The sequence below is a fragment of the Phyllobates terribilis genome, unplaced genomic scaffold (genome assembly GCF_046119375.1).
Source record: "Phyllobates terribilis strain yellow unplaced genomic scaffold, ASM4611937v1 Scaffold_7__3_contigs__length_470593459, whole genome shotgun sequence".
NCBI lineage: Eukaryota > Metazoa > Chordata > Amphibia > Anura > Dendrobatidae > Phyllobates > Phyllobates terribilis.
Window position 1 is genome coordinate 22,257,046 of NW_027362767.1, and position 27,411 is coordinate 22,284,456.

At 47.9% G+C, this 27,411-nt stretch overlaps 1 protein-coding gene across 6 annotated transcripts in view; it reads left to right on the forward strand.

Annotated features, from left to right (window-relative positions):
• The first annotated feature begins 2,040 nt into the window (after window positions 1–2,040).
• UNC79 (unc-79 homolog, NALCN channel complex subunit) overlaps window positions 2,041–27,411 on the forward strand; it is a 211,805-nt gene continuing 186,434 nt past the window's right edge. For all 6 annotated transcript variants that reach the window (XM_073638291.1, XM_073638297.1, XM_073638292.1 and 3 more), the window contains exon 1: window positions 2,041–2,273. In XM_073638291.1, coding sequence (XP_073494392.1) covers window positions 2,252–2,273 — 22 coding nt within the window. In that variant the 5' untranslated portion in view covers window positions 2,041–2,251. The remainder of the gene's footprint in view (window positions 2,274–27,411) is intronic.

A 27,411-nucleotide genomic window follows, 5' to 3' on the forward strand; every position in this document is an offset into this window, starting at 1 on the left:
AACATTATGAGCACCAACTGTCACCTCTTGTGTAAGTCATGTGGTCATCTGTATCCACTGAAGACTGAGAGTGAAAATCCACCCCGGAGGAGAAAGAAGCCACGTTCCCTGATAAGATATATTACAAGTTGCTTATTTTCATGTGCACTATAAATTAAATGACGGTGACATTTTAAGGCACGGTTCACATTTGCACCATAATTTCGTGCCAGATCCACCACATGTCAGAGTCTAAGGGTGCATGACAGACCCAGTTTTCGATAAAGGAGTACATGGGGTGCCCCCTGAGGTGTTTGGGCAAGAGCTGTGCTGCACAGGGGATGGTTGAGGCTGGAAACCATTGTAGCAAACCCTCAGCTGTGAGAAGAATTACATCTGGATGGCTTTTTAGTCTCCGCATTTCAGTTCATTGCCTGACATGGTAAAGGCTAGGCACAAAAAGTGAATAAAAAATGGCAGGACTTTTCATTATCCCAGTACAGGCCTGTTCATTGTAATTTAACCCCTTAATGGCGCAGTCAATTTTTATTTTGGTCCTTTTTTTTTTTGGAGGGGAGAAGTGTGGTGACAGAAAAATGGAAATTCTGGTGTTTTGATTTCTTTTTCTTGACGGTGTCAGTTAATTTATTTTATGAGAGATTGGACTTTTCCGGATATGACAATACCAAATACAGTCAATTATTCTTATATAATCCATGGATAATTATTATTTATTTATATTTTGTAAAATATTTTTTTACATTTTTTTTTACTATTTACATATTTTTTCTTACACCTTTTTGAGCCTGCGATCGCTTGTATTATATACCTAATGTTGTATTATATATAATTGTTACATATAAATGTATTATACTATACAGGACAAATCACTATGTCCTAAGACGCCTGTGGCCGGGCTTCGTAGGAGCCCCAAGATGGCGGCAACAGAGGTCCTTATGAGATCCTCTGTTAATCCATCGATTGCGCCACAGGTGGGGGCGATACGTGCCGATGCGGTCGCCTTCACCATATCAAATCATTGACAGCTGCACCTAAAGGGTTAAACAACACCAATCAGAGCCACTTAAAGGGGGCGACTCCATCCCAAAAGTCAGTTCCTGTTTACTTCTTTGCTGCGATGACATCACGTACGTCCATGTGACCTCTGCAGCCAATCCCTGGCCTCAGCTGTCACATGCTCGCATCACTGATGAGGCCACTGATTGGCTGCAAAGGTCACATGGATGTACATGACATCATCACTGTAGCAAACTAGACCAGAGTGGAGGAGCGGGGGACATAATGGGTAAAATTTTGTTTTTCTTTGCAATTTTATCTCATTTTCGGGCTGTTGCCCCCCCCCACAATTTAGATGACCCCTTTTATATATTAACCTGCGTTATATACATGCTATATCTTCAGTTCCAGATTTCCAACATTTTCCAAATCTCGGCTACCGCTCAGCGCCATCATTTCTATTAATCTTTCAAAATGGCCGCCACACATTGGTGACATTTTTTTTAAACCCACTGTAAATATGAGTTGCCCATAGCAACCAATCAGATTGCGGCTTTCATTTTCCAAATGCCAAACTGTGATATGAGAGGTGGAATCTGATTGGTTGCTATAGGGGCATCTACTCATCAGGTTTCATCTTTCATCCCGTGTAAACGAGAGTTTTCCATAGCAACCAATCAGGTTGAAGCTTTCAGTTTCAGTGATATGACAGAAGGAATCTAATTGGTTGCCAAGGGCATCACCTCATCAGATCTCTGTGAGAAGTTGCCCAGAGCAACCAATCAGATTGTAGCTTTCAAGTGCCTTCAGGTGAGAGGATGGATCTAATTGGCTGCTGGGAACATCCTCTTCTCGTCAGGTTTGTTTGCTTATTCCCCCCTCACCGTGACTGTATATAAGGTTTGGCCTGACACAGGGGAATACATATTCGCTATATACAGTCATCGGATGTATACAGAGGTATATACAGGCTATGCGCCCGCCGCCCACCGTTATGTCAATCACGGCTATCACTCACTTTTCGGCCCGGGATTGGCTAGTAGAGGCCCCGCCCCTCTGTCAGCCCCGCCCATCTGCTGATTCGGCCTCCGTCTCCTCAGCCCCGAAGTCTCCGGTGACCGCGCAGCCGCCCAGCTCCGGGCTTAGGGCCCGCACTAGCACCGCGCACCGCGCACCGGCCTCTCCGGCACACGGGGAGAGCGCGGCCCCCGCCAGCATCACGGACCCCAGCGCCAGGCGCCTCCAGCTGGACGTCATGTCTACCAAAGCCGAGCAGTGTGAGTGCGCTGTCCGCGGTGCTGAGGAGGCGGGGGAGGGGCGACGGCAATATGGGGGGCACACAGGTGATATGGGGGGCTGCATAGTGATATGGGGGGGGATATAGGTAATATGGTGGCAGCCTGGTAATATGGGGGGCTGAATGGTGATATGGGGGGGATATAGGTGATGTGGGGGCACACATGTAATATGGGGGGGGCACACGTAATATGGGGGCAGCCCGGTGATATGCGGGGGTATAGGTAATATGGGGGCAGCCTGGTGATATGGGGGCACACGGGTAATATGGGGGCACACAGGTAATATGGGGGCACACAGGTAATATGGGGGCAGCCTGGTGATATGGGGGGGGGGATATAGGTAATATGGGGGGCTGCATGCTGATATGGGGGCAGCCTGGTGATATGGGGGGGCTGCATAGTGATATGGGGGGATATAGGTAATATGGGGGCAGCCTGGTAATATGGGGGGCTGAATGGTAATATGGGGGGGATATGGGTGATGTGGGGTCACACAGGTAATATGGGGGCAGCCCGGTGATATGCGGGGGTTATAGGTAATATGGGGGGGTATAGGTAATATGGGGGCACACAGGTAATATGGGGGCAGCCTGGTGATATGGGGGGGCTGCATAGTAATATGGGGGCAGCCTGGTAATATGGGGGGCTGAATGGTGATATGGGGGGGGGATATGGGTGATATGGGAGGCACACAGGTAATATGGGGGCAGCCCGGTGATATGCGGGGGTTATAGGTAATATGGGGGGGTATAGGTAATATGGGGGCACACAGGTAATATGGGGGGGGGTATAGGTAATATGGGGGGCTGAATGGTGATATGGGGGCACACGGGTAATATGGGGGGCTGAATGGTGATATGGGGGCACACGGGTAATATGGGGGCACACAGGTAATATGGGGGCAGCCCGGTGATATGGGTGGGGGGGATATAGGTAATATGGGGGGCTGCATGGTGATATGGGGGCACACATGTAATATGGGGGCAGCCTGGTAATATGGGGGCAGCCTGGTGATATGGGGGGCACACAAGTAATATGGGGGCAGCCTGGTGTTATGGGGGGGCACACATGCAATATGGGGGCATACAGGTAATATGGGGGCACACAGTCAATTTAGTAAAATATATAATAAATTGGGTACAGTAGTTCAATGCAGTTTGTGGGAAATATTTTTTCATAAGAATTTGGGAAAGTTATGAAGTGTCCTATAAATGTCTGTCCTATTCCTGATCTAAGGGTCTGGACTTTTAGCGGAGATGAATCTGTGCTTCAGTAAATTTATCACTTACACATGAGCCGTGTATGAGGGAGTCGGAGTCGTGGAGTCGGTGTCATGGAAATTGAGGAGTCGGGGTCGGAGGTTTGGCTTACCGACTCCACAGCCCTCTTCACAACCGTACTATGGTGGCAGCTTGGCAATATGAGAAGCAGCCAGGTATTATGGGGCCATATAGTGATGAGGGTCATCATTATTGGGGTCACAAAGAATATAATAGGGATCAGCCAGGTAATTTGGGGGTGATTTAGAAAATGAATATAGCGATTGTAATCTGTAAGTTGCCAATGTTGCTGAGCCTCATTAATAATCATGTTCCTATTAGTACAGCATACTGCAGTGCACATTGCTCTGCTCTGCTCCGCAGGATGCTTTGAAGAACAAGGATTTAGCACAGAGACTTCTATTCTGTAACTGAAGGACAAATGCAAATCATAACATCAGATAATCCTGGGCATTGTTATACAAGCCTGAGTCTTAGTAATATACAACATTATTTTGGTTTGATACTGCATACTTTGGGAGAAAACCAGGTCTTTATCACTATGGTTTCTGTGCACCTATTTCTTTTCCCTCTTATTTATTGTAATTTATATTTAAAATAAATTGTTTATTCAAATCGCACGTGGATGTTTGCTAGTACAGATTTCCAGATCAGGGCTTCATGTAATGACGGGGTCATCCTTATAATATTAGGGATATATAGAATTTAAAGGGGATCAGCCAGGTAATATCCTTTTATGGGGGTCACACTGGTGATATGGAGTCACCTCTGTAACATGGAGGTCACCTCATTACTAGGGAGTCTCCCTGGTAATATGTTAGTCATATAGTAATGGAGGTCACCCCAGTAATATTGAGGTCATATAGAATATAATGAGGATCAACCCAGTGATATCGGCGGTTATATAGAGTATAATAGGTTCGAGCACAGTAATATCTGGGTCATATAGAATATAATGGGGTCACCATGGTAAAATCTGGGTCATATAGAATATAATGGGGGTCACCCCGGTAATATCTGGGTCATATAGAATATAATGGGGTCACCATGGTAAAATCTGGGTCATATAGAATATAATGGGGGGTCACCCCGTTAATATCTGGGTCATATAGAATATAATGGGGTCACCATCGTAAAATCTGGGTCATATAGAATATAATGGGGGTCAGCCCGGTAAAATCTGGGTCATATATAATGGGGGTCAGGCCGGTAAAATCTGGGTCATATAGAATATAATGGGATCACTCGGTAAAATCTGAGTCATATAGAATATAATGGGATCACTCGGTAATATCTGGGTCATATAGAATATAATGGGGATCAACCCAGTGATATCGGGGGTTATATAGAATATAATAGGTCTGAGCACAGTAATATCTGGGTCATATAGATTTTATTGGGGGTCACCCTGGTAATATCTGGGTCATGTACTATATAATCGGCTTATCCCGTCTGTCTGTCCGTCCAGGAAATCCCGCGTCGCTGATTGGTCCGGCCGCGGTCAATCAGCGACGTGGGATTTCAGAACAAGATGGCGGCCGTTAGCGGCTCATCTGCCACACGGAGGTCAGCGGCGATGCAGCCTGGAGATGACCGGCGCTAGCCGGTCATCTCGGGGCAGCTCGCAGCAGAAGTACCCCGACCGGCAGCCTAGGCTGCGCGCTCCCCGGTGCCCCCTTCACACTTGCCGTCGGGAGATCAGCGGCCCTAGCCGCTGATCTCCCGACGGTAGCCTCATGGAGGTCAGCGGCAGAAGTACCTGCACAGGCAGCGCTGCTCCCCGGTCCTCACTTACACGGTTCGCTGATTGGTCGCGGCCGCGACCAATCAGCAATATTGGTGCGAAATATAAAACACTGCAGTCCGGCCGCGAATTGGCGCCGGATTAGAAACACGCTTCACTGATTGGTCGCACCCTCCCGGCCACGACCAATCAGCGATATTGGTGCGAAATTTAAAACACCGCTTCTCTGATTGGTCGCGGCCAGCCGGCCGCGACCAATCAGCAACTGGCGCAGCCCATCCGAGAATTGGCGCTGGATTTGAAACACGCAGGCCACCGTCTGGAGATCAGCTGCGAAGCAGCCGGGAGATGACCGGTGCTAGCCGGTCATCTCCCGGCTGCTCGCAGAAGTACCCCGACCGGCGGCCTCGCTCCCCGGTACTCCTTTCACACTTGCCGCATGGTCAGCGATATTGTCGCAAGCAGTATTGACAACATGACGTATTTACAAAATTCATTAGGGGCCCTGGGGGGATACATTGGGGGGTTAATTTAAAGTAGTGCACAACCCATTTAAACACTGCTTCGCTGATTAGTTGCGCCCGGTCGGTCTTATACATATTCTAGAATACCCGATGCGTTAGAATTGGGCCATCATCTAGTATAGAATCTAATGGGGGTCACTCAGTAATATCTGGGTCATATAGAATATAACGGAGATCACCCCGTAATATTGAGGTCATATAGAATATAATGAGAATCAACCCAGTGATATCGGAGGTTATATAGAATATAGTGGGGGTCAGTTCTGTAATATCTGGGTCATATAGACTATAATGGGGGTCACTCGATAATATCTGGGTCATATAGAATATAGTGGGGGTCAGTTCTGTAATATCTGGGTCATATAGAATATAGTGGGGGTCAGTTCTGTAATATCTGGGTCATATAGAATATAGTGGGGGTCAGTTCTGTAATATCTGGGTCATATAGACTATAGTGGGGGTCAGTTCTGTAATATCTGGGTCATATAGAATATAATGGGGGTCAGTTCTGTAATATCTGGGTCATATAGACTATAGTGGGGGTCAGTTCTGTAATATCTGGGTCATATAGAATATAGTGGGGGTCAGTTCTGTAATATCTGGGTCATATAGAATATAGTGGGGGTCAGTTCTGTAATATCTGGGTCATATAGAATATAGTGGGGGTCAGTTCTGTAATATCTGGGTCATATAGAATATAGTGGGGGTCAGTTCTGTAATATCTGAGTCATATAGAATATAGTGGGGGTCAGTTCTGTAATATCTGGGTCATATAGAATATAACGGAGATCACCCCGTAATATTGAGGTCATATAGAATATAATGAGAATCAACCCAGTGATATCGGAGGTTATATAGAATATAATCGGTGCCAGCAAAGTAATATGTGGGTTATATAGAATATAGTGGGGGTCAGTTCTGTAATATCTGGGTCATATAGAATATAGTGGGGGTCAGTTCTGTAATATCTGGGTCATATAGACTATAGTGGGGGTCAGTTCTGTAATATCTGGGTCATATAGAATATAGTGGGGGTCAGTTCTGTAATATCTGGGTCATATAGAATATAGTGGGGGTCAGTTCTGTTATATCTGGGTCATATAGAATATAGTGGGGGTCAGTTCTGTAATATCTGGGTCATATAGAATATAGTGGGGGTCAGTTCTGTAATATCTGGGTCATATAGAATATAGTGGGGGTCAGTTCTGTAATATCTGGGTCATATAGACTATAGTGGGGGTCAGTTCTGTAATATCTGGGTCATATAGAATATAATGGGGGTCAGTTCTGTAATATCTGGGTCATATAGACTATAGTGGGGGTCAGTTCTGTAATATCTGGGTCATATAGAATATAGTGGGGGTCAGTTCTGTAATATCTGGGTCATATAGAATATAGTGGGGGTCAGTTCTGTAATATCTGGGTCATATAGAATATAGTGGGGGTCAGTTCTGTAATATCTGGGTCATATAGAATATAGTGGGGGTCAGTTCTGTAATATCTGGGTCATATAGAATATAGTGGGGGTCAGTTCTGTAATATCTGGGTCATATAGAATATAGTGGGGGTCAGTTCTGTAATATCTGGGTCATATAGACTATAATGGGGGTCACTCGATAATATCTGGGTCATATAGAATATAGTGGGGGTCAGTTCTGTAATATCTGGGTCATATAGAATATAGTGGGGGTCAGTTCTGTAATATCTGGGTCATATAGAATATAGTGGGGGTCAGTTCTGTAATATCTGGGTCATATAGAGTCTATATGACCCAGATATTACAGAACTGACCCCCACTATATTCTATATGACCCAGATATTACAGAACTGACCCCCACTATAGTCTATAGACTATAGTGGGGGTCAGTTCTGTAATATCTGGGTCATATAGAATATAGTGGGGGTCAGTTCTGTAATATCTGGGTCATATAGACTATAGTGGGGGTCAGTTCTGTAATATCTGGGTCATATAGAATATAATTGGGGTCAGTTCCGTAATATCTGGGTCATATAGACTATAGTGGGGGTCAGTTCTGTAATATCTGGGTCATATAGAATATAGCGGGGGTCAGTTCTGTAATATCTGGGTCATATAGAATATAGTGGGGGTCAGTTCTGTAATATCTGGGTCATATAGAATATAGTGGGGGTCAGTTCTGTAATATCTGGGTCATATAGAATATAATGGGGGTCAGTTCTGTAATATCTGGGTCATATAGAATATAGTGGGGTCAGTTCTATAATATCTGGGTCATATAGACTATAATGGGGGTCACTCGATAATATCTGGGTCATATAGAATATAGTGGGGGTCAGTTCTGTAATATCTGGGTCATATAGAATATAGTGGGGGTCAGTTCTGTAATATCTGGGTCATATAGAATATAGTGGGGGTCAGTTCTGTAATATCTGGGTCATATAGAATATAGTGGGGGTCAGCTCTGTAATATCTGGGTCATATAGAATATAGTGGGGGTCAGTTCTGTAATATCTGGGTCATATAGAATATAGTGGGGGTCAGCTCTGTAATATCTGGGTCATATAGAATATAGTGGGGGTCAGTTCTGTAATATCTGGGTCATATAGAATATAATGGGGGTCAGTTCTGTAATATCTGAGTCATATAGAATATAGTGGGGGTCAGTTCTGTAATATCTGGGTCATATAGAATATAACGGAGATCACCCCGTAATATTGAGGTCATATAGAATATAATGAGAATCAACCCAGTGATATCGGAGGTTATATAGAATATAATCGGTGCCAGCAAAGTAATATGTGGGTTATATAGAATATAGTGGGGGTCAGTTCTGTAATATCTGGGTCATATAGAATATAGTGGGGGTCAGTTCTGTAATATCTGGGTCATATAGAATATAGTGGGGGTCAGTTCTGTAATATCTGGGTCATATAGAATATAGTGGGGGTCAGTTCTGTAATATCTGGGTCATATAGAATATAGTGGGGGTCAGTTCTGTAATATCTGGGTCATATAGACTATAGTGGGGGTCAGTTCTGTAATATCTGGGTCATATAGAATATAGTGGGGGTCAGTTCTGTAATATCTGGGTCATATAGAATATAGTGGGGGTCAGTTCTGTAATATCTGGGTCATATAGAATATAGTGGGGGTCAGTTCTGTAATATCTGGGTCATATAGAATATAATGGGGGTCAGTTCTGTAATATCTGGGTCATATAGACTATAGTTGGGGTCAGTTCTGTAATATCTGGGTCATATAGAATATAGTGGGGGTCAGTTCTGTAATATCTGGGTCATATAGACTATAGTGGGGGTCAGTTCTGTAATATCTGGGTCATATAGACTATAGTGGGGGTTAGTTCTGTAATATCTGGGTCATATAGAATATAGTGGGGGTCAGTTCTGTAATATCTGGGTCATATAGACTATAGTGGGGGTCAGTTCTGTAATATCTGGGTCATATAGAATATAGTGGGGGTCAGTTCTGTAATATCTGGGTCATATAGACTATAGTGGGGGTCAGTTCTGTAATATCTGGGTCATATAGAATATAGTGGGGGTCAGTTCTGTAATATCTGGGTCATATAGAATATAGTGGGGGTCAGTTCTGTAATATCTGGGTCATATAGAATATAGTGGGGGTCAGTTCTGTAATATCTGGGTCATATAGAATATAGTGGGGGTCAGCTCTGTAATATCTGGGTCATATAGAATATAGTGGGGGTCAGTTCTGTAATATCTGAGTCATATAGAATATAATGGGGGTAAGCTCTGTAATATCTGGGTCATATAGAATATAATGGGGGTCAGCTCTGTAATATCTGGGTCATATAGAATATAGTGGGGGTCAGTTCTGTAATATCTGGGTCATATAGAATATAGTGGGGGTCAGTTCTGTAATATCTGGGTCATATAGAATATAGTGGGGGTCAGCTCTGTAATATCTGGGTCATATAGAATATAATGGGGGTCAGCTCTGTAATATCTGGGTCATATAGAATATAGTGGGGGTCAGTTCTGTAATATCTGGGTCATATAGAATATAGTGGGGGTCAGTTCTGTAATATCTGGGTCATATAGAATATAGTGGGGGTCAGTTCTGTAATATCTGGGTCATATAGAATATAGTGGGGGTCAGTTCTGTAATATCTGGGTCATATAGAATATAGTGGGGGTCAGTTCTGTAATATCTGGGTCATATAGAATATAATGGGGGTCAGCTCTGTAATATCTGGGTCATATAGAATATAGTGGGGGTCAGTTCTGTAATATCTGGGTCATTTAGAATATAGTGGGGGTCAGTTCTGTAATATCTGGGTCATATAGAATATAGTGGGGGTCAGTTCTGTAATATCTGGGTCATATAGAATATAGTGGGGGTCAGTTCTGTAATATCTGGGTCATATAGAATATAGTGGGGGTCAGCTCTGTAATATCTGGGTCATATAGAATATAATGGGGGTCAGCTCTGTAATATCTGGGTCATATAGAATATAGTGGGGGTCAGTTCTGTAATATCTGGGTCATATAGAATATAGTGGGGTCAGCTCTGTAATATCTGGGTCATATAGAATATAGTGGGGGTCAGTTCTGTAATATCTGGGTCATATAGAATATAGTGGGGGTCAGCTCTGTAATATCTGGGTCATATAGAATATAGTGGGGGTCAGTTCTGTAATATCTGGGTCATATAGAATATAGTGGGGGTCAGTTCTGTAATATCTGGGTCATATAGAATATAGTGGGGGTCAGTTCTGTAATATCTGAGTCATATAGAATATAATAGGGGTCAGCTCTGTAATATCTGAGTCATATAGAATATAATGGGGGTCAGCTCTGTAATATCTGAGTCATATAGACTATAATGGGGGTCAGTTCTGTAATATCTGGGTCATATAGAATATAGTGGGGGTCAGCTCTGTAATATCTGAGTCATATAGAATATAGTGGGGGTCAGCTCTGTAATATCTGGGTCATATAGAATATAGTGGGGGTCAGCTCTGTAATATCTGGGTCATATAGAATATAGTGGGGGTCAGTTCTGTAATATCTGGGTCATATAGAATATAGTGGGGGTCAGCTCTGTAATATCTGGGTCATATAGAATATAGTGGGGGTCAGTTCTGTAATATCTGAGTCATATAGAATATAATGGGGGTCAGCTCTGTAATATCTGGGTCATATAGAATATAATGGGGGTCAGCTCTGTAATATCTGGGTCATATAGAATATAGTGGGGGTCAGTTCTGTAATATCTGAGTCATATAGAATATAGTGGGGGTCAGTTCTGTAATATCTGAGTCATATAGAATATAGTGGGGGTCAGTTCTGTAATATCTGGGTCATATAGAATATAGTGGGGGTCAGCTCTGTAATATCTGGGTCATATAGAATATAGTGGGGGTCATTTCTGTAATATCTGGGTCATATAGAATATAGTGGGGGTCAGTTCTGTAATATCTGGGTCATATAGAATATAGTGGGGGTCAGCTCTGTAATATCTGGGTCATATAGAATATAGTGGGGGTCAGTTCTGTAATATCTGAGTCATATAGAATATAATGGGGGTCAGCTCTGTAATATCTGAGTCATATAGAATATAATGGGGGTCAGCTCTGTAATATCTGGGTCATATAGAATATAGTGGGGGTCAGTTCTGTAATATCTGGGTCATATAGAATATAGTGGGGGTCAGCTCTGTAATATCTGGGTCATATAGAATATAATGGGGGTCAGCTCTGTAATATCTGGGTCATATAGAATATAATGGGGGTCAGCTCTGTAATATCTGGGTCATATAGAATATAGTGGGGGTCAGTTCTGTAATATCTGGGTCATATAGAATATAGTGGGGGTCAGCTCTGTAATATCTGGGTCATATAGAATATAATGGGGGTCAGTTCTGTAATATCTGGGTCATATAGAATATAGTGGGGGTCAGCTCTGTAATATCTGGGTCATATAGAATATAATGGGGGTCAGCTCTGTAATATCTGGGTCATATAGAATATAGTGGGGGTCAGCTCTGTAATATCTGGGTCATATAGAATATAATGGGGGTCAGCTTTGTAATATCTGGGTCATATAGAATATAGTGGGGGTCAGCTCTGTAATATCTGGGTCATATAGAATATAATGGGGGTCAGTTCTGTAATATCTGGGTCATATAGAATATAGTGGGGGTCAGCTCTGTAATATCTGGGTCATATAGAATATAATGGGGGTCAGCTCTGTAATATCTGGGTCATATAGAATATAGTGGGGGTCAGTTCTGTAATATCTGGGTCATATAGAATATAATGGGGGTCAGCTCTGTAATATCTGGGTCATATAGAATATAGTGGGGGCAGTTCTGTAATATCTGAGTCATATAGAATATAGTGGGGGTCAGTTCTGTAATATCTGGGTCATATAGAATATAGTGGTGGTCAGTTCTGTAATATCTGGGTCATATAGAATATAGTGGGGGTCAGTTCTGTAATATCTGGGTCATATAGAATATAATGGGGGTCAGCTCTGTAATATCTGGGTCATATAGAATATAGTGGGGGTCAGTTCTGTAATATCTGAGTCATATAGAATATAGTGGGGGTCAGTTCTGTAATATCTGGGTCATATAGAATATAGTGGGGGTCAGTTCTGTAATATCTGAGTCATATAGAATATAGTGGGGGTCAGTTCTGTAATATCTGAGTCATATAGAATATAGTGGGGGTCAGTTCTGTAATATCTGAGTCATATAGAATATAATGGGGGTCAGTTCTGTAATATCTGAGTCATATAGAATATAGTGGGGGTCAGTTCTGTAATATCTGGGTCATATAAAATATAGTGGGGGTCAGCTTTGTAATATCTGGGTCATATAGAATATAGTGGGGGTCAGCTCTGTAATATCTGGGTCATATAGAATATAATGGGGGTCAGCTCTGTAATATCTGGGTCATATAGAATATAGTGGGGGTCAGTTCTGTAATATCTGGGTCATATAGAATATAATGGGGGTCAGTTCTGTAATATCTGGGTCATATAGAATATAGTGGGGGTCAGCTCTGTAATATCTGGGTCATATAGAATATAGTGGGGGCAGTTCTGTAATATCTGGGTCATATAGAATATAGTGGGGGCAGTTCTGTAATATCTGGGTCATATAGAATATAGTGGTGGTCAGTTCTGTAATATCTGGGTCATATAGAATATAGTGGGGGTCAGTTCTGTAATATCTGGGTCATATAGAATATAGTGGGGGCAGTTCTGTAATATCTGGGTCATATAGAATATAGTGGGGGTCAGCTCTGTAATATCTGGGTCATATAGAATATAGTGGGGGCAGTTCTGTAATATCTGGGTCATATAGAATATAGTGGGGGTCAGTTCTGTAATATCTGGGTCATATAGAATATAATGGGGGTCAGCTCTGTAATATCTGGGTCATATAGAATATAGTGGGGGGCAGTTCTGTAATATCTGGGTCATATAGAATATAGTGGTGGTCAGTTCTGTAATATCTGGGTCATATAGAATATAGTGGTGGTCAGTTCTGTAATATCTGGGTCATATAGAATATAGTGGGGGTCAGTTCTGTAATATCTGGGTCATATAGAATATAATGGGGGTCAGCTCTGTAATATCTGGGTCATATAGAATATAGTGGCGGGCAGTTCTGTAATATCTGAGTCATATAGAATATAATGGGGGTCAGTTCTGTAATATCTGGGTCATATAGAATATAGAGGGGGTCAGTTCTGTAATATCTGAGTCATATAGAATATAATGGGGGTCAGTTCTGTAATATCTGGGTCATATAGAATATAGAGGGGGTCAGCCCGGTGATATAGAATATGATAATGGGGATCAGCTTGATTATAATTGGCGTGATATAGAATATAATAAGGGTCCACCTGGTAATATTGAGGTCATATAGAGATGTGGAATATCCCAATAATATTGGGGGTCATGTAGAAGATAATTATGTGGATCAGCCTGGTAATATCTATAGGTGAACATTCGGTCATGTGATCAGGTCATATATGTACTGTTTCATGATGTATAACAGAGGGTGAAATGATTTTGCCTCTGACGCTCATCCATATGCAATGATTTGAAAATGATTTAATGCTTCCCTAATCCTCCACATTGCTGCTAATCCTCCACGTCTCCCATCGTCTCTCTTTGAGAAAGATAAAGTGCGATAGATTCACGTGCACCGCTCTGTGTCCTGCCGGATTTATATATTCACCTGATTGTTTCCTTTTCCTAGTTTGTACCAGCAATGCTCTCTGGATACACACTGCCGATCCAGGGGCAGCATGATTTCAGCCAGGTACGTTTGACTCTGAAACACTGCGGCGATTCAAAGAAAACTGTACTTTAGAAGCTGCCGGGGACCGAGCCGCACACTAGTTGGACAGGCAAGTCCATGGTGGCTTCTCCACGCTGACTATAAGTGCCTGACAGGTCTCTGCCTATACACACACGCAAGGAGAGACCTATTAGCCACTGGCAGCGGGCCAGGAGAAGCCACCAGGGACTCGTCTGTCCCACTAGTCTCATGTGGCTCGAACACCAGCAGCTTTTAATGTATGGTTTTCTCTAAATGCACATGGATGAAATCATGCAGCCCGGGGATCGGCAGTGTGTATCCGCTGATCGGCAGCGTGTATCCGCTGATAGGTCCCCTTTAACTTTGGAACTACTCCCTTGCTTATGCCGTATCTCCAGCATCCAGTCACACGTCAGACACAGAACCCCTAGCCAGGTCGATTATTTCATGTGTTTTATCTTCAGCACCTGATGTGCTAATAAAGCCCAGGATTATTACATCGGTGCTGGAGACAAATGTGCTCTTCTGTTCAGGGGGTAAATAATACTGAGATTTCAGTAGTTAGTAAAAGTGGTAATTTGTGCTGAAATGGAGAAACCACTTTGTTACATTATTGTGTTCCACTATTGACATTGGTTTATTGCAAACAGCAAATAGTTTGTAAACTTTGCTAAACTACCGAAATTCCCTGAAATTCATTGCAAGGCTCCATCCTGAGAGTTTATTACATTTTACCTGCACTGATACATTGCATTTGGACTTTAATTCAGGAAGCTTAGATCACAGAGGATTGTCTACACTGGATACAAAGGCCACATGCACACATTGGATATTTGGTGAATTTTTTAAATCAGTATTTGTAAGCCAAAATCAGGAGTGGAATAATCAGAGGAAAAGTAAAATAGAAACACATCACAACTTCTGTATTATCACCCACTCCTGGATATGACTTACAAATGCTGATGTAAAAGATTCACCAAATACTCAGCGGGTGCACATGGCCTTACAGACCCACAGATGTGCGATGTACGAGCTCATCACCCGCCTTCAGCCTCTTGTTTCAATTTACTAACAAGCAAAGATCTAGAAAATGATGACAGACAAACTATATTGGGAGGGAAACTGGACTTTAGATTGTATAAAAAGTGACATCTGTCCTACGGTCGCCTCTCCCCAGTAATAGCTGATAACAGGGAGTAATAGCTTGTACTCACCCATCATACAGTCTCCTCCCCCAGTAATGGCCGATAACAGGGAGTAATAGATTGTAGGTCTTTTTTATTGATAGAATAAGTACACTACATGACATAACAATAATACATTACAGGACACAAAACACAAGAACAAAACTGCAGAACAAGATGACAAAAACCCGACACAAATCGCAGAAAATAGAAGCAAAATAAATCAAACAGAAAAGGGAGAAGATTTGACCTACAGAGAAAAACAAAATAACCATCACCACAGGAATAAATAAATATTATAAAAACCTATAAAACCTCCGGCCCAGCTTCATTTATACTACTATATACAATCCCACACAACATTCACACTGTCCTATATACACATAAAACACCGTCCTATATACAATAAAACCAATATAAACACAAAACACTAAACCTAAATATAATTAAAACACAACGTATATAAAACCGGGAGCTAACACTAACCTACTGGTCCCACTGCCTGACCTTAGTCACACCCTTACTGCACCTCATTCACACCACAGCAAACCAAAAATAACAATATATACACACAATGGTGACATGGACAAATTTTTTTTTTTTTTATATTTTTTTGTAATTTTTAATACATAAATATATATATAACACACACCTGTACTAACTATCCCGCCACCCCTGATCCAGCTCTGGCCACAAAGTTCAGGATTACTCCGAGCTAGGATCAGGCCCCAAAGTTTTTCCCCAGGCGGGGCCTGGACCAGGCCAGATCAGTCCTCTTATCACCGCCGATGAAAACCCCCCAAATCCCCCACCCAGCCTAACTAAAACCCCTTATTATACATTATATACAATATATACAGAACACAACCTACATACTCACCATCCAAGGCTCAAGTTTGATGCCTGCAAACTTTCTATTCAGGAGACATAAATACAAAACAAAATTCTAGGGTGGAAAGACATCAGCCCACCACCAGGATATAGGAGTACTACCGGACTAAGGCACCCTGAAGGAAAAGCCCCTCCAGAGACGGGCCGCCCTCCGGGCACCCAGTCTTTCATACTCCAGAGAACGTACCTTCACCAGGTCACCTAGGATGTTCCTACAGACTTCATCTACATGAAGGATTATACTCTGCGTCGAGACTAAAACTCTTGCGTTCCACGTGAAATACCTGACCACTGCGCTGACTATGAATAAAGTGTCTCGGTCCCTTCTTCCAAGGTCTCCGAACGCTCCATAGGCCCACCCGGCATAGGACAGAGTAGCCAGCCGCGGCCAACCAATGGAAGCCCCCACCCTGTTGTACACCTCTGTATTAAAGGGACAATGAAGCAGGAAGTGCTCCATGCTTTCCAGCACGTTAGCACAAGCCTCATGGGGGCAATTCCTGTACTTCAAATTGTCCCTCACAGCTTACCATGGAAGCAGCGCCAAGTCAAGTCCCAGTACTTCTTCGGGATCCTGCTAGAATTTAAAAAACTCAACTCAACCTCCAGATCCTGACTTGGGCAGTCTTTGAGGACCAGTGGACTTTGAAAATGAGAAAGCAAGACCCTCATATCGAGGAGTTTCCTCGGGAGGGACCTCACCTCCCACATTCCCAGACCCCACCGGCGGATCATTTTCAGAACCGGGGTAACGTAAGCCGGGAGATGCCCGTGTGGTGTGCGAAGATCCTTTAATCTTCCCCCTGTCTCCCATTCCTGGAAGAAAGGCTGAAACCATCCCTTGCAGGAGAATACCCACGGAGGAGCCCTCTCTTTCCAGAGGTTTGCCACGTTCACTTTCAAGAAGGTGTTCACTAGGAACACCACGAGGTTCACCATATTCAAACCCCCTAGTCTCCCTGTGCGGTAAGTGACCTCCCGCTTGACTAGGTTGAGTCTGTTCCCCCATAACATCTGGAAGAACAGACTGTATACCCGTGTCCAGAGAGGCTCTGGCAAGACACAGACGCTGCCCAGGTAGATTAGCAAGGGGAGCAGGAAAGCTTTGCACAGGCCAACCCTTTCCCTCAGGGTCAAAGACCAACCCCTCCATTGGTCCACTCTTTGGGCGACACCTTTGATTCTGCCTTCCCAGTTTTTAGTGGGGTAATCACCCTGGCCGAATTCGATGCCCAGGACTTTGGCATGTTCTTGGGGTTCGGGGAGGGTATCCGGAAGATCAAACCCGGGATCTTCACCTCCCAGCCAGAGACACTCACACTTATCCTGGTTGACCTTGGACCCAGATGCCTCCGAGTAGCGCTCCACTTCTGACATCACCACCACTGCCTCATCTTGCAAAGAAACAAAGACAGTGACATCGTCCGCGTAGGCCACCACCCTCAAGATAGCCTCCGGCGCCGCCCCGCCCATCCGCACCCCCGCCAACGGTCCACAATCGATCCTTCTGAGGAAAGGATCGGTTGCAAACGAGTAAAGCAAAGGGCTAAGAGGACAGCCCTGATGGACACCAGATCCTACCCCGAAAAGTCGTCCGATCCACCCATTTACCAGAGGGAAAGTCTCAGCCCCTGCATACAAGGTGTAATGCACACGCCCGGGCTGAGTGGCGTGTGCGTGTATATGTAGTGATTCCACTGGACCGTGCCGGAGAGTGAATACCTGGAGGGGCTTAACTGAGTATCCACCCGATCCGACCAGGGTCGCACTACGGCATACGACGCCAGTGCTCCAAGGAGGAACCGAGCAGAGGGACCAGGTGCTACTCCAGGACAGACCCCGGACACGGCTGTTGACCCACACAGGGGAATACAGGAACTGGCAGGTTAGGCTGGCACACAGACTGCTGGGTATAGGCAGACACGGCTGGTATGCAGACTGGCGGATGCTGGTAAGCACGACTGGTATGCAGGCAGGGAGGTACTGGCAGGTACGACAGGTTGGAGCACCGAGTGGATAGGACCCAGTACAGACTGGGACTCAGGAACAGAACCGCAGATGCGGTGGACAAACAGCAGAGTGAGGCTGCCGGAGCAGTGAGCTAAGGGTCAGAGCAGAGTGAGACTGCCGGAGCAGCGAGCAAAGGGTCAGAGCAGAGCGAGACTGCCGGAGCAGCGAGTAAAGGGTCAGAGCAGAGCGAGACTGCCGGAGCAGCGAGTAAAGGGTCAGAGCAGAGTGAGACTGCCGGAGCAGCGAGCAAAGGGTCAGAGCAGAGCGAGACTGCCGGAGCAGCGAGCAAAGGGTCAGAGCAGAGCGAGACTGCCGGAGCAGCGAGCAAAGGGTCAGAGCAGAGCGAGACTGCCGGAGCAGCGAGCAAAGGGTCAGAGCAGAGCGAGACTGCCGGAGCAGCGAGTAAAGGGTCAGAGCAGAGCGAGACTGCCGGAGCAGCGAGTAAAGGGTCAGAGCAGAGCGAGACTGCCGGAGCAGCGAGCAAAGGGTCAGAGCAGGCAAGAACCGCCGGAGCGGTGAGCAAGGCAGAGCAGAGGGGACAGGGCTCTGTTCCCACGGAACAGACTGGAAGGGAAAGGCAGAACCAGGTACACACAGGATACTTGCAATGAAGTAGCGAGTGGACTCTAAACTCACAAACGGGAGTACAGGGACAACGAGTAGGTGTTAGGTACGGGATCAGATTCTGCAGGAAAAGGGAAGGTACGGACATAGAGAAAAACAGGTAACAGGCTAGGAGAGTATTCAGACAAGAACAGACACAGCAGCAAGATACAGGAGCGGGTCTAGGTATGCGGCCCCTAGAAGGCGGAACGAAAAGGCTAGGAGCGTGTTCAGACAGGAACAGGCAAGATACAGGAACGGGTCTAGGTATGCGGCCCCTAGAAGGCGGAAAGAACAGGCTAGGAGCGTGTTCACACTGGCCTGGAAATACAACCTCCAGGATAGGCAGAAGACAACAGGCTAGAAGATAGTTCAGACAGGACACAGTTCAGACACGGGAACTGATACCGCAAGGTAGGAAGCATAGACAGGACCTGGCACATCAGTGACAGGAAGCCAACTGACAGAACACAATGCTCAGGCATGGATTCCAGGGAGGAGCTGGGTTAAATACCAGGTGACAGACAGCAATAGGCTGAGGACGCACAAGGGGTGTGCCTGCAGCAGCTACAAGAAGCAGGAAGTGATCGGGCGCCGCCCTTAAGCAGCAGAAACAGAGGCAAGCAGACAGCATGGAGGGAAGCCAGGCTAGCAGACTGTACTGGAGATCAAGTGGGCGCTCTTGCACAGTGGGGGATGGACCACTATGCAAGGACGCCGCCAGGTATGTTACGCAAGGTCTTAAACCAGTCCACAAACCCCCCAGACAGACCATACCTCAAAAGAGTGGACCAGAGGTACTCGTGGTTAACCCGATCAAAGGCTTTTGCCTGATCCAGGGTCAGCAAGAACCCCTTCCAAAGGCCCGCCCTGCCTTGCTCCATGGCCACTCGGACACCTAGAACAGCACTAAAAGTGCTACGGCCAGGAACGCAACAGTGCTGAACCTCCGAAAGGAGCCGGGGTGCAAACTTCACCAGCCTGTTGAAAAGTATCTTAGCCAGAATCTTCCTGTCCACATTGAGAAGTGTTATGGGACGCCAGTTCTCAATGCGTGATGGATCCTTACCCTTTGACAAAATGATCAAAGCTGACCTCCTTAATGATCTCACTTCCTCTTCTTTGATCGCTTCTGCCAAACCGCCCAGCCAGATTCAGCCAGTGTAACATACCTGGCGGCGTCCTTGCATAGTGGTCCATCTCCCACTGTGCAAGAGCGCGCACTTGATCTCCTGTCCAGAATGTCTCTCTGGCTTCCCTCCATGCTGTCTGTTTGTGTCTGTTTCTGCTGCTTAAGGGCGGCGCCCGATCACTTCCTGCTTTTTGTACCTGCTGTGGGTCACACCCCTTGTGCGTCCTCAGCCTATTGCTGTCTGTCACCTGGTATATAGCTCAGCTGCTCCCATCTATCCCTGCCTGAGCATAGTGTTTCATTCAGTGTGTGCTTGCACTCTGAAGGTGCCAGGTCCCGTTCTGTGTTCTCTTGTCTGCCTATCCTGGAGGCTGTATTTCCAGGCCTGTCTGAACACGCTCCTAGCCTGTTCCTCCTGCCTTCTAGGGGCCGATTACCTAGACCCGTTCCTGTATCTTGTCTGACCTGTCTAACACGCACCTTGCCTGTTCGTCCTGCCTCTCTGGGGGCCGTATTCCCAGACCCGCTCCTGTATTCCGCTGCAGTGTCGGTCTCCTCCGTACACTCAGTTCCAGTCTGAACTCTCCCCTATCCTTTACCTGTTTTGCCTCTATGTCCGTTCCCTTCCTTTTTCTGCAGAGTCTGAACTCGTACCTAACTCCTGCTTGTTGTCTCTGTACTCCCGTTTGTGAGTTTGTGGTCCACTCGCTACTTCTCTGCTAGTACCCTGTGGGTGTCTGGCTCTGCCTTTCCCTTCCTGTCTGTTCCGTGTGAACAGAGCCCTGTCCCCCCTACTCAGCCTAGCCTGCTCTGTCTCCTTTGCTTACCGCTCCGGCGGTTCTAGCCTGCTCTGACTCCTTGCTCACTGCTCCGCAGCCTTGCTCCGCTCTGTCCCTTTTGCTCACTGCTCCGGCAGTCCTGTCCTGCCCTGCTTCTGCCCACTGCTCCGGCAGTCATGTCCTGCCCTGCTTCTGCCCGCTGCTCCGGCAGTCCTGTCCTGCCCTGCTTCTGCCCGCTGCTCCGGCAGTCCTGTCCTGCCCTGCTTCTGCCCGCTGCTCCGGCAGTCCTGTCCTGCCCTGCTTCTGCCCGCTGCTCCGGCAGTCCTGTCCTGCCCTGCTTCTGCCCGCTGCTCCGGCAGTCCTGTCCTGCCCTGCTTCTGCCCGCTGCTCCGGCAGTCCTGTCCTGCCCTGCTTCTGCCCGCTGCTCCGGCAGTCCTGTCCTGCCCTGCTTCTGCCCGCTGCTCCGGCAGTCCTGTCCTGCCCTCTTTCTGCCCGCTGCTCCGGCAGTCCTGTCCTGCCCTGCTTCTGCCCGCTGCTCCGGCAGTCCTGTCCTGCCCTGCTTCTGCCCGCTGCTCCGGCAGTCCTGTCCTGCCCTGCTTCTGCCCGCTGCTCCGGCAGTCCTGTCCTGCCCTGCTTGTGCTCGCTGCTCCTGCAGCCCCGTCCTGCTCTGTTCTTGCCCACCGCTTCGGGCATTCCCTCTCTGCTGTGGTTGTCTACCGCATCTGCGGTTCTGTGACCCAGTCTGTACTGGGTCTTAACCTTTCTGTGCTCCAGCCCGTCCTTTCGGCCAGTACCTCCCTGCCTGCATACTCGCCTGTATCCACCCATCTGCATACCTGCCGTGTTTGCTTATATCCACCAGTCTGTGCCAGCCTAACCTGCCTGTTCCTGAGTCCCAGTGTGTACTGGGTCCTATCCCGCCTGTGTTCCTACCTGCTAGTGCCTCCCTGTCTGCACTCTAGCTGTGCTTGCCTGTACCCCTCTACCTGTATTGTTCCTGAGTCCCAGTGTGTACTGGGTCCTATCCCGCCTGTGTTCCTACCTGCTAGTGCCTCCCTGTCTGCACTCTAGCTGCGCTTGCCTTTACCCGCCTGCCTGCATACCAGTCGTGCCTGCCTATACCCTCCAGTCTGTGCGCCAGCCTAACCAGCCTGATCCAGTAATCCCTGTGTGGGTCAACCCCCGTGTCCGGAGTTTGACCTGGAGTAGCACCTGGTCCCTCTGCCCGGTTTCTCCCTGGTGCACTGGCGTCGTATGCCGTCGTGCCATCTTGGTCGGATCGGCCAGATACTTAGTCACGCCCCTCCAGGCACTCTCCGGTTCATGGTCCAGTGGAATCACTACAATCACACGCACACGCCGCTCAGCCCGGGCGTGTGCATAACAGCCAGGAAAGCCGACATCCCGTCACGATCCAGCTCCCTCCTTCCGAAGAGGTGCGAGTAGTAGGAACTGACGACCTCCAAGATCCCTGATCTGGACCTTCTCAGGAACCCCATATTGTCCACCAGCCCCGTCACTATCTTACTATTCACTGACATCTTACAGTTTCTGTAAGGGTCGGGCGAGCAGTACTTCCCTCTCGAAAACCAAAGATGCGTGCCTATCGTACTGACACCTCTTCAGCAAGGACTTCACTCTGGAAATCTCCTCGCTGCTACCTCCAGTCGAGACAAGATGCTCGAGTTTCCGCCTCAGGCTCTGATACAGGCGATTCCTGTTCAGGCTTCTGAGGTTCGAGAGCTGCCGGAAGAATCTCGCCACCCGATGTTTGAACATCACCCACCACTCCGACTTAGTGTTACTTAGGCCCAGCAATGGTACCTGGCTCTGAAAGAATTCCTCAAAAGACCGTCTTACAGCTTCTTCCTTAAGGAGTGACGAATTCAGCTTCCAATAGCCTCTTCCCATCCGAGGAGTCTCTGTAACGTTCAGAGAAAACATAATCAAACAGTGATCGGAGAACTCCACCTCCACAACCGACAACGGTGAAGAGACGGCCTCCTCCTTCAAATAAAACCTGTCTAGCCTAGACCTGCACTGACTACCTCTAAAAAAGGTGAATCCCGTGTCGCCCGGGTTGTGCCGGATGTGGACATCCACCAGGCGAGCCTCACTTACTATACTGTTTAACGCGACGCAGTCATAAGCCAGCTGGTCTCCGGAACCTCCTCTATCACAGGATCTCGTGACATTGTTGAAATCCCCTCCAAAGACCACCTGCCGACTCGAAAATAAAAAAGGTTTGATCTTCAGGAAGAGACATTTGCGGTCCCACTTGGACTGGGGACCGTAGACGTTAATGAGCCGAAGCTCTTGTCCCCCCATGCAGACATCTAGGATCAAGCATCTCCCCATTTCTAATTCGATCACTCGTCTGCATTCAACCGCTGCGGTCTTAAAAAGGACCGCCACCCCGCTATACGGCTCGGCCGCAAGAAACAAGTAGGAGGGCCCATGCCTCCACTCCCGCTTTGCTTTATGCAAGGTTGATATATATTGGTCAACCTGGTCTCCTGCAAAAACAAAATGTCGGCGTCAAGTTGGCCGAGAAAATGAAAGGCCGTGTACCTTGCCGCATCTGACTTTATGCTGCAAACGTTAATAGTTGCCAGCGTCAACGGGGTGGGTGCCGCCATTATGATTGATTGAATTAGATAGCCTTTTTCTTCCCACCACTGACAGTCCCAACCTCTTCCTCCAATAACGACGGGTTTTTAGTGCGCTTAAGACAAACAGACTCGTCCATTCTCTGATTACATACATTCTTGCCCTCGTCTGGTGGTCCTGGGTTAGTCGTCCCCCCAGAGGGCTTTGTATTTGCCCCCCGAGCGGAAGACCCATCCATCCCCTGAGCCCCAACCACCTTGTCCGCAACCTCCGGCCCCGGGTCCCCACTTTCCCTTTCCAGAGGGAGGTCCTGGAGAGCACCGAACTGGTTGGAGAGATCCACCAGAGGGGGGGCGGCTGAACCCTCCAATGGCGCCTGGATCACGGTCAGAGAGTCAGAGGGGTCGCGCTCCAAAGAGGCAGCTCGAGACCTGGTCCCCCTCCTACCTCTGGCCGTTTTTCTGTTACCCTTTTTTCTTTTAATGTGACCACTCCCCCTCTCCTTCATCAAGACTGTCACCAGAAGAGGGTTCCTGGGAAGACGTGGCATCCTCTAGCTCTTCCCTTTCAAGTCTCTTGACTTCCTCGCTCAATTCGCTGTCTTTACTCTTTAGGATCCTCAGCTGCAAGTGAAGTACCTGGGTCAGAGTTTAGGGACATTACTCCCTGCCCCCTGTCCGCACGGCGCTGCTCCTGCCGCCTGATGTTGGATGGCGGCAGCTTGCTCCTCACCGAATCCCTGCCTCCCCCGCCTCTGCTGGTCCCTTCACTGGCAAGATTAGTCCCGGCTTTCGCCTGTCCCGCACTCGACGCTTTCAGGACAGCATTGGCGAAGGAACGCGGACAGCGACTGAACGGGTGACCGAGGTCACCACACAAGTTACACCTAATCCTGCGACAGGCAGCAGCAAGATGACCAAGGTCCCCACACAGTGCGCATTTATGGGTGGTACACTGCGCACTGAAGTGTGTGGGGCTACCGCACCTGTGACAGACCTTAGGCTGTCCCCGGTAGAAAATCAAGATCGTATCCCTCCCTAAAAAGGTTGAGGAGGGGATATGGGTAACAGTGTTTCCCGAAACCTTCAATTTCACCATGAAGGTCCAGGCCCCTGACCAGATATCATGGTCATCGAGATTCTTTTGGGGAATATCGGTGACCTCTCCATATCGACTCACCCAGGTCGTAATGTCCATACAGGAAAGAGACTCGTTACTAGTCAAAACGATCACTTTCCTGACTGAATTTTGGCGGGTTATTGCCAGGGGAAAGAGACCATGCCATTCGGGGCGACTCCGAGCCAGCTCATGGCGAGACCAGAAAAGCTCAAGGCCCTCTGGTCTCACGAAGCTGACATCGAAGTAGGAGGTCCCGTAGGAATGGATCAAGGCAAAGATGTCATATGCCGCAAAGCCCATCCCCAGCAGGAGCTCAACCACCTTCGACCTATCAGGACAGGCATCCTTGCTTACCCACTGGAGACGGGCCACGTTCCTACGGTTACTCCTCTGCCCCGTTGTCGGCAGAGACCAGACCGTCTCTGCCCCTCTATCTCGGAAGGCTGAAAGACCATGTTTCTCTATCCAGAAAGAGAGATCAACCTCCCTCCCCTCTACAGTGATGGAGCTCTCCCCTCTCCTCAGGGCATCCAGGAGCTGCTGTTGCAAGTCACCATCCCCAGGGCAACCAGACGAGGGAGCACTACTACCCCCAGCACTGACAGCTCCTGTATAACTTTAGGCTGAAGCCCCCGCCAATGCTGGGGGGGCAGCGGGACCAGCGCCTACTTCCCCCCAACCAACACCAGTGCTGCTCCCATCATTCACTCCACTACTACTCCCACCATTTGCTGCACCACTACTCCCATCATTCACACCACTACTACTCCCACCATTCACTCCACTACTACTCCCACCATTTGCTGCATCACTGCTCTCACCATTTGCTGCACCACTACTCCCATCATTCACTCCACCACTACTCCCATCATTCACTGCACCACTACTCCCATCACTCACTGCACCACTACTTTCATTCCCTTTACTTGTCACCCCATTACCACCATTTTCTCCGCTGTTCTCTGCACCTTCCACAGTCACATACATTCCTTCTTCCCTTGTGTCTGGGGTCTCTGCACTCACTCCTGCTGGGCTGGGGGAGGGGAGCACTTCCAGAGACTCCTTTCCCTGCAGCACCACACCCGTTTTCCCTTGGTTGCTGCTGGTTTTCTGCAGGTCGTCTCCTGGAGCGCCCCGCCCCCCTACTGCAGCATTTTGGTCCTTGTTCTGTGCAGACTGTTTCCTGGGCACCGCTGCCTGCCCTGCACCCACAGATTTTGGGGCCTTGGTGTCCTTTTTTGGCGCTGGGGCACACTGCCCCCCTGTCGCAGCAGTGTGCCCAGTGTTCCTCACAGGTGTTTTTTTCACATCCCTCCCGGCCTCCCCGACCCCGGTGATAACCGGCTTAGCCGCAGAGGGCAGGGAGGGAAACTCCACAGAACTTCCTATGTCCGGCGCCGTGAGTACCTCCACAGCCTCGCCCCCTGCACTGTTCCCCGCACGGATGGCAGCATCACCGGACGTCCTTCTCTCCCCACCTTGCCTCTGCCTCGAGCCCACTGCAGAGCCCGTGCCTTTAGGTTTGGTGGGGTTTACACAGGAGGTGGCAGGTGCAACATCAGACATTGGTACATACTTGTAACTCACCACCTCCTGTGCAGCTCCTCCGGTCTTGTTTTTCCTCCTCTTGGTCTCCTCCGCTGGTTCGTCCTCACCAAAAGAAAATTTAGTCAAGTCCACTGGAGACTCCAGCAGTCTGATCTCCTTCCTCCTCCTCTTCCTCCCCCGACACTCCAGCCTCTGCTGTGGGAGTCCTCTGCCCTGCAGGGAGACCACTTGAGCTCCGGCTCTGCCCCTCACTGGCTCCAGCACCTGGAACTCCAGTCACCTCTTCATCCTCCCCCTCCTCTTCACTAAGGACGCCAGCTGGCGGTTCTCCTGAGGTGTTTAACCCCTTCATTTCTGAGAACCGCCGATTGTTCTTAAACCTCTCCAGGAAGGGACCTGGGCTTTTCTCAATCCCCTCCCGGAGGAGCACTAACCTGACCACCTCGTCTGAGGGCTTTAAACCTTTGGGAGGTCACGGGTCTCTCCTTGTTGGACGCCTTGGTGTTCAGGACCCGGGCCTCCCGCAGCTCCTCTTTCAGCTGGGTTAGTGCTTTGCCGGCGTCCTCGTATTCTCGCAGCATGGCGACCACTCAGGAGGAGAAGGAACTTGTGGACTCTCTGGAGCTCATCTCCTCCCAGGATCTTGCTGGGCTCTTGTTCCTGGGGCCTGGGGTGCCCCGGTCTCCCTCTCTGGGCGGGCGATGAACCGTCTTGGGGTTGCAGTAGGTGGGTATGTTCTTCTTCACTCTTCCCGATCTCCTCACTCCCTTCTGGGCCGGTTGTTGTGGCTCCTTGTCCCCTGCCGGCATAGACCGGGGGATAGGAGGCTGGGAAGCCATGCCGGCCTCCCAGTAAGCCTGCCTCTCCCTGGGTAGAAGAGAGGCAGACTACGACCCTCCTCCTGTTCTGGAGCTCCTCTGGAGCTCACGAGGTACAGTAGGTGCTACTCTCCGCAGGGAGTTACTGATTGTAGTCTCCTTTCCTACAGTCACCTCCCCCAGTAATGGCTGATAACAGAGAGTAATAGATTGTACTCACCCATCCTACAGTCACCTCCCCCAGTGATGGCCGATAACAGCGAGTAATAGATTGTAGTCTCCTGTCCTACAGTCACCTCCCCCAGTAATGGCTGATAACAGGGAGTAATAGATTGTAGTCTCCTGTCCTACAGTCACCTCCCCCAGTAATGGCCAATAACAGGGAGTAATAGATTGTAGTCTCCTGTCCTACAGTCACCTCCCCCAGAAATGGCTGATAATGGAAAGTGTCAGGAAAACACACTTGGTCAGACCTTGCAGCCCTCTGGCGCCCCCTTATCCTGCTGGTCAAACACGGTATTGACCGAGGATAAGCAACAGGGCGCAGCTGCTCTAATTTATGTCGACTATTGT